Here is a 12842-nt window from a genome sequence, read left to right as displayed (position 1 = left end):
GCCAGGTTGCAAACCAGAAGAAAGCTATACCTTTAAATCCTCAAAAGTTATATTTTTAAATTCCCTGGCAACCCAAAACTCCACTTGGCAGTGCAGGGGAAATAATCAGTGGGGGCTGTGAGTACACTCTGGGCTTCAGGCAGAACTCTAAAGGAGCTGCCCAAAGTGCTGAACATAGCCTCAAAACAGGTTCAACAGCGTGGATAGCTCCTTCAGATTTCCGGCTGGTTCTGACTGAACCCCAGAAGGGATTCACAGCCCCACAGAAATCAGAGCCACTAGCCTCCACTGGACATAATACATCCGTAGCCTGGTTGTGCACAGAACAGGGAAACAGAGTTACACTGCAGTGCTAATGTGCTATCATAGTCATGGATAAGAGCAGGAATGACTAAAAACCTCCATTGCAAACATGTTCCTTAAATTACACCCCATAAAGACTCCATGACGTGACATAGGCCCAACAAGGAGGGGAGAAAATGCTTTCTTTAGCAGTAACGGGCATTCAAAGAAAACAAGAATTTGGTGGAGGGATGCCGCAAGTGCCTGATTGGGTCTGGGAGTCCAATGCACTCCCTGTGCCTTCCCTCACCTATAATGTTGCGTAAATGGCCCCTTCCACCCAAAATGGCTGCTCACTTTGGGGACAGGTTAGTGCCAGACCCATTTGTCAGCCATGTGGCCTCTCAGCAAGCAGGTCCAAGTGCACACAGAGGCTCAGCCAGTGGGCCCGGGAGGGGGACAGCTTGGCGATATGTGACAATCTGATTCAGGATACGGCGAGTCCATCTATCCCTAATTTGGAGCAAAAGGCACAATGGACGAAGTGGAGGCCCACACACAAGCTGATTGAGCCTACTGATATGCAAATTGGGGCACACAACCCACTGGGAAGTTTTCCTGGATAAACCCCATTGAAAACCCCATTGGACTGGGGGATGCCAATACGATGGCGTGTTGCCGCCCTGATAAGTAAAACCCTGCGCTTTTGCTGCATCGGGAGTGGCGGCGGCTAATCCAGAGGGAGCAGCAAAAGCACAGAGTTTCCAGCAGCCGGGCCCGCCCCCTACCCAGGTAGACAGCAACCAATCAGGGTTCGCCATCTGCCTGGCCACGCCTCTACTGCAACTCTGGAGCAAGGATAAACGACAGATGCGGCGTGCTCACCTCACTCCGGAGAAAAAAGTGAGGGTAAGTCCCTGACTTTTTTCCCCCTTGCAACCTTGTGGGAAAGCCCCACGATGGCTGTGAGGTGGCTGCTGCATTGTACAATCATTGAAGCGCCACCACGCAGCCACCCCAGGACTTAAGGTGCTTATAGACAGCCCCCTGTTGGACCCTGGTAGAAGCTCTTCCTGGTGCCCTTATCCCACTTAGTCATAGATGCGCCCTTGGACTATAAAGAATCCCTCTCTCCTTTTCTATAGAGATTTAAGAAAGATTCTTAATTATACAAAAGGTTTTTTAAAAAAACAAAATTTAGAAAAAAATAACCACGGTGAGGTGGGGTGGCAGGAACAATCTGATTGTACTTCGTACTGAGGTAAAACAAGGAAGTAAAAAGAAGAAGAAACTGGATGCAAAATTGTTAAAATGAATGCCCCTCTAGTGTTAGCACTGGGTTGTGTTAGCCTTCTAATTCTTCGAGCCAAATGACCTCTGTTATAGTTTGTTTTTAAATGTTGAACATGGGAGGAGAGAAACTATCATCAACTTCCCATGAGAACAGGACTTCTCTATGACACCATGTAAATGAGTAAGAATTCTGTCTGTTTAGCTTTTTCTGCAGCTTATTATTCCGTGGCAGAGGACCTCAGGTTGCATTGCCAACTCCCATTAAAATAAATTGCATTTCCAGCTGTTTGAGTTTCCTAAGGGATGCTACAACCAGAGCTGCCCAGCTAAATAACATCACTGCTAGAACTTTCAGAGTGTGTAATATGTAGGGAGAAATAATTCACTAGAACCATCAAACAAAAGCCTGACTTACCTTCATGCCAGGTATGCCTGGAAAACCTGGTGAACCGGATATACCAAGGGGACCCTACAACAAGGAGACAGTGAGCATAAGTGAGCAAGTATTATTGCAACCCCTACTAAACATTCAGAAGTTGGGGAAACAGGCATTTGGAATTTAGAAGTCAACTTAAAGTTGCAGCATACAGGAATAGCCAATTCCATGCTCACACGTTCCTTCCCTATGGAAAAGGGATGATCAGATTTTTACAATATTTTACTGATATATAGCACTGTGATGGGATATGACTGATTCATCATCATGTAGTTCCCAATTCAAAGCAGCACAGGGATCTGTGTTCACAAGGGGTTCAGTTTTCACAAGAAATACTTTGCACAAGGAAAGAGCAATTCCTGATATGTCCTCCAAGAGAAGCAAACTACAACCCAGTTCAGCTTTCCCCCAACCTGGTACCCTCCTGGTGTGTGGACTGGGAATTATGGAAGTTGTAGCCCAACACATCTAGAGGGTAGAAGGTTGCGGAAGGCTGGTCTAGAGTTTTGAAAAGATTAGAGGGACGCTTTCAATGAATATTCACTTGCTCTGGAGAAAATGAAGCTTCAATGGAAGTGAAGTGAGTTCCCCTTGAAGTAAATCCAACCTGATCAATGTCAATATGGCTAGGCTACAGAAAATCCAAAAGTCACAGCAGGATGATAACTTTGCTAGGGCCAAATAAAAAGTTACCAAAACGTGGACAAGCTTTTGTGTTCATTAAAGAGGTTGGATGTTAAGCAAATGTTAAAAAGTGAGGGGAGGGGGAAATTTCCCAGGCGTTCCATGCAGCTGATGACTTATTTATGGGGCAAACTCGACAGGACTTTGGGTGGGGGCTGTATTGATTTTGGGGGGGACCATGCTATGAGAGGCTTTAATGTAGGGATGGGGAACATGTGGTCTTCCAGAGGTCGGTGGACTACGACTCCCATGACCCCTGACCAACAGAGCCAGTGGAGTCCACCAATATCTCATAGGCCACACATTGCCCAACCCTGCTTTAACTCTTTGTCCCCCCACGGTCCCAGTCAGAGCAAGGGGGAAGCCTTCTTCATGATGCCCATTAAGAGTTTTCCTGCCACTGTGAATAGTAGGTGTAGGGAGGCAGGACAGCGGGCGGCTCAGATATAACACTGTACATTGGGACATATTCTAATGCTCATGGCAAAATCAAGGGACACCGATACATACGTAAACTGGCCCTAAGCTGCCTAGATTTTGTTTGAATAGCAGTATTGTACAGAGTACATCTGGCTAATAATAAATGTCACAGTGAGACAATAGTAGTTTGTCTCACAGAAAAATAGGGGGACATTTCTTTGTCATGTATTTCCATAGGACTGCCGGTTTTTGTTTCTTTGGCTATGCTGAAGAGCTAGAGCGTCTTGACAACTTTGGGAAAGCTGCAGACAGCGGCCATAAACATTCACTACCGCTACAAAATATCCACCACTCTCCAGTGATTTCCTGTTCGTTGCCTTTTGCTGGCTTGGCACCCTCTTGAAGGACAAGTTACACGCATGCTATAAAATCATGCCTCATACCAATGACACGTCTCCTGACAATCTCAGGAAGAAAGAACGATCTGTTCAAAGAAACTATTAATTACGAGGATATAAATTGGCCTTTGACCTTGTATTGGGTTTTATTTAAAGCATCACTGCATCAGCTCATCATACATACATACATACTAATACCAATTTGAATCTTCTCAGGCTGGAGCCAACACTGCATCATTCACACACAGTCCTGCCCTTAACTCCTGCTTTACGCTGAATGGCAAGATCTGAAGGGGATCCTAAGTGCATTTGGCTGAATGAACTTAGAATCCTTGTGATCAGAAACCTAATAATGAATGGTTCATATTCCTTGAGATATGAAGAAGTTGGGACCGGGGAAACATGCATGCCCCCTACATGGCCTAGACACTTTATCCTCTCCACATGTTCTTTGATCATCCGAATGGATTTCTCGTTAATGTGGGAATTCAAACTTGAATCTTAGTACAAGCATCAAGCATTCTTAATATTCAGCCGTACACATGCTTGCTCTGTGGGAATATAAGAATGCATCGGAGCCGGCAGGAGTATTTGTGTGAACACCTCACACGCATTGACAGAGGGAACGGGGTTCTGCCTGCCAAGTGTCAATGCATGCGCTGGCCACATCCTTTGCTGGTTGCGGGTTCAGTGAACCTTCATGATAACTGTCCTTCTCTGTTAACTGTACCAAACCTGCATAGTCAAATGTGTACCCCTCTGTTGCGGAGGTGCAGAAAAACTTCAAGATGGGGAAGGAGAACTACTTCACTACGGAATGGCAAAAATCAATGGGTGTGACTTCTGAAGAAGAGATGGTGACCCCAATCTGATTCAAATTTGGTACGCTGAAAGCCTCCCTTAATATCTATTACTGTGCCGATTTTGATGTCTTTATCTTTAAAACTTACGCAGATGTAAGCATTTGTTTAATTTGACGTTTAAAAATATCAAATCATCCTCCTGCACCCCCAGTGGCCACTCGGAGAACAACAAACGATTCGCTCTTAAAGGGGTACTAAAATATAATGCTTCTTTTGGCTAGGAAGCACAATTCAAGCAGGATGCATGGGAGTACTTCACAGTAAAAGCAGATTATAAGATGGAAAACTTCCGAATCCTTTGCACGCAATTCGCAGTGATTGCACACGCTGGTGAAGTGCCAGCACTTCATGCCCTATGAGCCCTGGCTCCTCCACACCACTGCTAGACACACCATGAACTCCTGCTATCTGCACCATGTGTGGCACCCACCGCCTTCACTGGAAGCAAAACCAGGAAGCTTATCTTCCAGAGCACAGTCATGACAAATGATTCAGTGACAACACTACAAATTGGAAATGTTTGAAGTTCATCTTGCTGACATGAACAACAAATGAACAACAAATAACTGGGAACAAAACAAAGGAAGCTTATTGGTGGAGGCACTTACCATCGGACCTGGCTTCCCTGGCATACCGTGAGAACCACGAGCCCCCTAAATATAAATAATAATAAAAACAAGGTTAGGTTATGGAAATTGCTTTTGTTTCTTAAAGGAGCGACACGGATCGCTGTTTCCAAACTGTTACTAATTTCTACTAGGTGAAACTTGAAATTAGGTGGCCTGTTGATTGAATCTGCTATGCTGGTAATCCTCCTATGCGTACTGAGGTTGGATGGCTATTAACAAACTTTGTTATTAACAAACTTCTCAGGCTGTGAAGGTGCTTGGCGCAAAAGGGCCCTTTCACAAGTGTGCAGATTTAAACTGAAAAGCAAAACCAGGAGATGTTTAGATAGCAAGAATAAACTAGTTATACTGCATCTGTCTGGATTGTTCCACTACATATAAGCACTTACCGGGGCACCCTGTGGCCCAAGACGTCCTCTTTCTCCTGCCATCCCTCGGGGACCCTACAGCCAACGAAACAGGAAGAAAAAAAAGTATTATAGCAGGGCCAAAGTTAAATGAGAAATAGAGATCAAATGCTATTTATAACTTTCACCAACTACAGAATGCAATGCTTTTTCTCTTTCTTGCCATATGTTCCCCATATTTGTTTTAGATGATAAATGCCTTTCCTGGTACACATGCCATGTTTGTTACTTTTCATTTCCAAGTTTGTGTGTGTGTTTACAAGGGTTCATTTTAGCTACAACACAAATAGCATCTGTCTGCCATGAGAGTGATCAGTATTACAGTAAACAGCAGGTAACGTGATAGATACAGTTCCTAAGCAAGATATATTAGTTTATCGAGGTAAGGCAAGACAATTCCAAGCACTAGACATCATAACTTTATTAGGTTGCAATCCTATACCCATGTACTCTATGGGACTTACATCTGAGTAGACATGTACAAGATTGTGCTGTTAATGACTGTAATATTAAAATGGATCTAAGTCTAGGTGGCCATTCACAAATTGCCTTGACTTTATATGTAAGGAAATGAAATCATCACTTCAAAAAGCTATCTGAGTACCTATCATTTGAAATGGTCTTGATTTGAGATGAAACCCTCCTTTGACTTTCATATGATGGTCACATGGTTGCAATCCTAAACTTGGATGCAAGTCCCAATGAACTCAGTGAGACTTACTTCTGAGTGGATATGCGTAGGATTGCACTGTTGATCAAACAGGATCGTATTTCCCCTCTAAAATAATTTCCCTTTCTCTTGCCTTGGAATATACCCACTGGAATCATGGTCAGGCATGATGATTTGAATGTGTTTACAGGTGCTGAATCTGTTTATAAGAGTTACTAGCATGAGCAACATGCTCACCCAGGCATTTAACAGCATTTAACAGCATATGCTGAGGTTTTTTAACTGACCCCAGAATAGTTATTTTTAAGTGGATATTGTCTGTTTTTGTTTGTATTTTATGCTTTTTATGGTTTAAAATTTTGTATATTTCTTTTTAATGTTCACTGTTTTTAACTTTTGTAAACCGCCCAGAGCGCTTCGGCTACGGGTTGGTATATAAATGTAATAAATAAAATCATAAATAACTGAGATAATGTAAATATCTGCTACTCTATGCTTGGGGTGGAACCTAACTGGAACCTAATTCCATGTGCCTGTCATCCAGCTCTTCAGACACAGAATGCCATCCTTGGACTCTGGACTAGCCCTCTGGAAATCACTATGTCTTCGTGTGTGTGTGTGTGTGTGTGTGTGTGTGTGTGTATGTACGTGTCCAGGAGATAGAGAAATGATAGGGAGGCACACACGAAGAGAAAGTGCCAGGCAATCATGCAATGCTACAAATTCCATCCACCACTAATTCTGCCTCTGCCCACTATCAGCTGCACCCCCCGATTGACTTTCCTGAGTGTCACATCACTCTTCCTATGGGAAAGGTTCCCCACCCCTGCTCTATGCTAATAATAGTTTTAAATAGATGAAAAGTAAATAGGATGCAGCCATACATTCAGATATGCAATCATAGTAGGGAAGGGGGGGGAAGAGAGATTTATTTATACCCTATCCTGAGGTTCTTGTTCCATTTTAATTGAAATAATATTCTTATTTTAATTGAAATAATATTATTTAATTGAAATAATATTTCTCAACGAAACCAAATAAATGGCTTGTTTTTGAGTCCTGCATTATTCTAGAATTTCTTTATAGACACGTTGAAGAAGAGAGCAATGAAAAGCAGCTATCTGTAACAGAGATGTCAAAATGTAATTTCAAATTGTATTGGAACCCCCTGGTTTGTCAAGTGCAAAGGTGAAAACATATACAGCAATATGTATTTCTGCAGAATAATAGTACTCAAAAGGTGAAAATGCAAAAACGTACATCGATGTTTGGTGTGTGATGAAATTCTTGACTCCATTGTAAGATAGTGCAATGATATTCATGAGAATCAGAACTTCGATTGGAATCTCTAAAGTTACTGGATTAAAAACAGACTTGTACTACTGAGTTAGCTAATTTTTGGCCAGACCTGGCCACCATGATGCACTAAAGCAAATGATAGTCACACTAATCCTGCCCCCCACACGTTGTTGAACTACAAATTGTCTGACCATCTTCCCATCTATATAGTCCTCCAGACATGCAACAAATCCAGGATATTTCTCAACCTTCTGGTGGGCACCATATGAGACTGGAGAGTTGCGTCCAGCTTACTTGGCCAGAAACGGTGGTGTCATGGCATTAGAGACCTAATGCAGCTGTTTCACACATTATATGGAAAACCTGTTGCCCCTATAACCATGGGGGAGTCCACACACTGTTCCGAAGGTGCCCCGAAGCCCCTTGAGGGCGCCCGGAAAACGGTCGTGTAGCACATACCTTAATCGTCCCCAGAAGAGGCGGAGGAGGAGGCGTGTTTTGGCAGTGCAGACTGTAGGCTGGCTCCGTTTTCCTTTAGCCAGCAGCCCTGCGAGAGCTACCAGCAGCGGGGCTGGGTCGTGGGAGGGAAGAGAGCTGACGGGCGAGGAAAGGGGAGGGCGCCTCCCACGCCCCCGGGACCGCGCAGGGGCCGCCGCCGCCGCCCCGCTGCTGGTAGCTCTCACAGGGCCTGCTGGCTAAAGGAAAACGGAGCCAGGAGCAGCCTGCCCACAGTCTGCGCTGCCAAAACACGCCTCCTCCTCCGCCTCTTCTGGGGACAATTAAGGTATGTGCTACATGACCGTTTTCGGGGCACCCTCAAGGGGCTTCGGGGCGCCTTCAGAACGGTGTGTGGACTCCCCCCCATATGTCCCTATAACTATGACATCACTAGAGCAGTGCCCGACAACCCAAAATTTAACTGGGCCCCAATTAATGGATGTGACTAGGCAAGCACTCAAACTCCAGGCAGCTTTTTCCTTCTGGCAGTCATGATAAAAAGGCCAAAGCCAAATCTAGGCATAGCTTTGATATGGTGGGTTAACACTTGTCCTTGTGTTAGCTTCTCCTCTCTGTTTTGAAAGATTTTATAGTTAAACGTTCAAATTTGAAAGGGTAAGAAGCGTGACTCAAAAGGTTCATACACCAAGAACTGCACTACTCAAGACTCTTCAGCCACTGAGTCTTTCCCCTTCCGCTTCCAAGGCCAATTCCAATCTTCTTCTTCCTACCCAACATCTAGCACACAGGGCTTTGACTGTTGTTGCTGCCCTTTCCTTCCCAGCACTGCTACAATTTCTTCTTTCTTCCATATCTAACAGCTCTATATAACATTCCAGACTGATCCTCCCCAGACTTCTGGATTAAATTCCCCAACCATACTTAGGATGTAAAGCCCCAGAGGTGAAAAAACTAAAGTATGTGTTTCTTTGTTGTTGTTGTTGTTTCATTTTTTCTCTCCAAGGCCTGAAATGGGGGGAAGGGGAATGGAAAATTTGGCGGCAGGGGTTGGAGTGGGGGAAACCAACCAACCCACTGAAATTTCGCTTTTGGAATGATGACATGTATGCAACAGAATCCTATGCATGTTCAGTGGGGCTTACTCTCAGTAAGTGTGGTTAGGATTGCAGCCTGAGCTATTTCACAGGTGTAAATGTCTTAGGGCTAAACTGGTGATAACACAGCCTGATTAGGATTTCCTATGGGTTGCTCTTGATTCATTGATTTATTTTGTGACATAGCGCTCCACAGCGTTTGCTATTTATTGCAGAATTTTATTTATTTTATTTTATTTTATTGATTGATTGATTGATTGCATTTATATCCCACCTTTTTTCCTCCAAGGAACCCAAGGTGGTGTACATAATCCTCCTCTCCTCCATTTTTATCCTCACAACAACAACCCTGTGAGGTAGGTTGGGCTTGAGAGTCTGTGACTGTCCCAACGTCACCCAATGGGTTTCCATGGCCAAGTGGGGACTAGAACCCGGATCTCCAGACTTCCAGTCCAACGCTTTAGCCACTACACCACACTGTCTTAGGCTGCAATTCTAAGGACACTTACTGGGGAGTAAGTTTCATGGTACTCAGTGGAACTTTGCGTAATCATGCATAGGATAGCACCATTGGGCTAAGACATTAAATATTGCTTCAACAATTAGACTGGAACTACACTTTGCCATCAGACAGCAGTAGTAAGATGGGAAGGGAGAAATAGGAACTGTAAATAATGTTACTCACCAAAGGGCCAGTTGCACCCATCTGACCTGGTGGACCAACTTCCCCCTATAAATTGAATGAAAATACAGACAACATGCTAAATAAAACCATATTCAAACTTGTGAATTTAAATTTCAACAGCAGCAAACAGCTCCGCCTGAGGTTCCCTCTCAAACGGACACGAAATGCTCATGCAGAAAGATAGATTGAGATAATTGTGACTGATTTACCCGCTGAAAAGTGCTAGAGCTCATCTTACAAATCAGTCAAGGAGTGCCCTTTGGTCTGCTTTTTTCCCTTTAAAAATATAATTTCAAGAAAATATTGTAGACCAGGGTGGGGCATATGTAGCCCTCCAAATGTCATTAGGACTCCAACTCCCATCAGCCCAGCTTATGGTCAGTGATGATGGGAGTTGGAATCCAGCAACATCTGGAAGCCAGAGGTTTCTCACCCCTGTTACAGACCAATGATCTACACTTCACAACTGCCACATGAAAGCCACATGGCACCACCCCGTGTGGCATCCTTAAGGCATAGGTAGAGAAGTCCACCCTCTGAACTTCCCCCAATGTTTGGAAAGTTTCTTCCACACTGTTGCCAGGAATATCTGGATTAAGTGTGGAAACTCTTTTACACCATGGGGTGTTTCACACGACTAACACCTTCAGGCATTCGTTATGAGTGCTACATGGTGGCCACTTCAAGAAGCTTCCACGTGCCAACTGTAGCATTTGGGCCAGACATTAAACATGCCTCCTTCTTTCTTTCTTTTTTCAACAGTTCCTCTTGTACACTAATTTCTGATATCAAGTCATGAAAATGGAAAGATTGGTTCCATGGTGCTTCATTGGAGAAAACTAAGCTGGATGGGAGAGCTGTGGAGAGAACTGAGGGTCAGAGGGAGGAGCCGCCTGCTTGTTTCCCAAGAGATGGAGAGAGGAGCATTGGGTGACTAACCGATTCTTTTCCATGTCCTTCACATCTTGTACATAAAGCAGAGGAGAGATGGCCGAACATAACATGGACAGAACCAGCTTTGTTGCTTCAAAGCTGCTGATAGCCATATTCATGAAATTTTGGTCATTCCAAATTTCTAACAGGAGAAAGATACAGTTTCCCAGTAACACCCAAGACAAACTATTACCTTAGATCCCGTGGCTCCAATTTCACCTTTAGGGCCGTCGAGTCCTTTATGTCCCTGTGACGTAAAAGCAACAATTTTGAAGACACATTCAAACAAAGAAGGAAAAATGGGTAATAGATTTTTTTTCTAAAATCAACATAGCCAAAAAGGTTGAACTCATTGAATAGGAAAGCAGACCTGTTCACACTTACCCTGTGGCCCTTTAAACCTGGCTGACCAGGCGCACCGGGGAAACCTCGAGCACCCTGAAACAGCAGGAAACAACCCAATTATATAGGCGATATATGAAGTTGCCTTATACCATCAATCCATTTAGCTCAGTGGCTCTCCGGGGTGTCAGGCAGGAGATCATTCCCATTCCCACCTGGAGATGCCAGAGACTGAACATGAGACTTTTTATACAATAAGCATGTACTCTATCACTGAGCTACAACCCTTCTCCCAGAGTGTTAGGGCATCATCAGACAACTGTTTTATTGCATGCTCGTTACTGGGCACTCACGGATTTTCACGGGTCCCTCTCACGACATCTCCCGCGTGCCTCCCGTGCCTTCTAGCCTTCTTCCCACCACAAAAAAACACCCCAGTAAATTATTTTTTGAGACAGAAGTTGCGCTATCTCCTGTTGTGTGCAGGAGAAGCAGCGCGATCAAAACAGCCCACCGAATGGGCCACGTGCACGTTGTTTACTTCCTCTTTCGAAAGAGGAAGTAATGAGGGACAAATGTGCGGGCGGAGAAGCAATAGTAAGGAAAGGTGATTTTCCCCCGTGTGATGATGCTCTTAGTTAAAATCACACAGATCTTGTAGAACCCATGTCTTACATTCATCTTGTAATGAATATAGCACTAATATTTACTCTGTGTGTACAAATACACACACACACATTTATTTTAAACATTTCTTGGCTGCCTTTCAGGGCAGAAGACCTTCCAAGGCAGCTTACAGTAATAAAATACACACACACACACACACACACACACACACACACACACACGCACGCACACATTATATGATCCCTCACTTTATATAAGGGAGTATATTGTTTCATTCTTTGACTTTTATGTTTTTAACATATTGCACACCACCCAGAGAACTCAGGTTACTAGGCAGTTTAAAAGCACAGTGAACAAATGAATTCATTAAAGAAGGGAAGATAGATCAACAGCCCATAATCGAGATGTGCTCCTTGTTCCGACCAATTATAGTATATGCGTTCCTACCGCACATCCATGAACACAACACATATGGCATTGATTTCACCATCCTTCCTCCCCACCCAATGTATTTTTTGAGATATTTTGGCTGTGGACATCGCCTGGGATCCAGAGGGCTTTCCAGGTGCACACATGCTTCAGTTCCGCTCCAATGACGACTGCATCTAAAGACGGTCTTTTTACATGCGCAAAAAAAAAAAGAGAGAGAGCTCCCACTAAACCTTTTTACACAGGAGAGGAGAGGCTTTTCATTATCTTTGTCAAAAAGATAAGTGTGTGTTCTTTAATTAAACGAACCTAGTGGGAAATCACTTTGAGGACGGCAGACCCAGGAGAGGACTTTTTTTTTCTTTCTTTTTTTAACATGACAGAGCAATTCATCTTCTGTTCTGAGTTGGCCACTTTGCACCAAACGAAGGCACTGTCAAAGAGGTGAAGATGCCCTCCACACTAATAAAAAGGACTTCCTCTGCTCTTTCATTTCATATTATAAATTGCCTAACACAAAATCGTATTCTCAATTAAAATTAGCATAGCTATCAGAAATATTGCCTTAAAAATGCTTTTAACATGCCATTGTGGGATATTATAATAAGAATAAGAATATCTTTGCTTTCCTATGTTCATACTGCCACCTGCCCCTCTCCTCTCCTTCTGCAACCTTTTAGTTCAAATGATCAAAGCCAATTGCCTTCATTGGAGGATTTTATTTTCCCTCTTTCATATATGAAAGCATGTTATATGGTTGAATGTCTCACAGGCTTAGGGAGCCATGCAGAGACTAGGGATAAGGGTGAGGGAGGAGGCTAAGAAACTCTCCAGGGTTGCATCGGGCCATCCACTGCTTTAGCGACAATCGTGTCATGCCGACTGCAGAGAG

The 12842-nt window shown here is 43.8% G+C and overlaps 1 protein-coding gene across 1 annotated transcript in view; it reads right to left on the bottom strand.

The window, feature by feature from the left end:
• The window catches only part of COL5A2 (collagen type V alpha 2 chain), a 161618-nt gene that overhangs the window by 50108 nt on the left and 98668 nt on the right, over nucleotides 1-12842 (bottom strand). The window contains exons 13-18 of the mRNA XM_063116272.1: nucleotides 10937-10990; nucleotides 10746-10799; nucleotides 9620-9664; nucleotides 5395-5448; nucleotides 4985-5029; nucleotides 1991-2044 (exon numbers count right to left, since the gene is read on the bottom strand). Of these exons, the coding sequence (XP_062972342.1) occupies nucleotides 1991-2044; nucleotides 4985-5029; nucleotides 5395-5448; nucleotides 9620-9664; nucleotides 10746-10799; nucleotides 10937-10990 (306 nt within the window). The remainder of the gene's footprint in view (nucleotides 1-1990; nucleotides 2045-4984; nucleotides 5030-5394; nucleotides 5449-9619; nucleotides 9665-10745; nucleotides 10800-10936; nucleotides 10991-12842) is intronic.

This window comes from Elgaria multicarinata, chromosome 2 (assembly GCF_023053635.1).
Source record: "Elgaria multicarinata webbii isolate HBS135686 ecotype San Diego chromosome 2, rElgMul1.1.pri, whole genome shotgun sequence".
NCBI lineage: Eukaryota > Metazoa > Chordata > Lepidosauria > Squamata > Anguidae > Elgaria > Elgaria multicarinata.
This window is presented reverse-complemented; position numbering and strand designations above follow the sequence as displayed.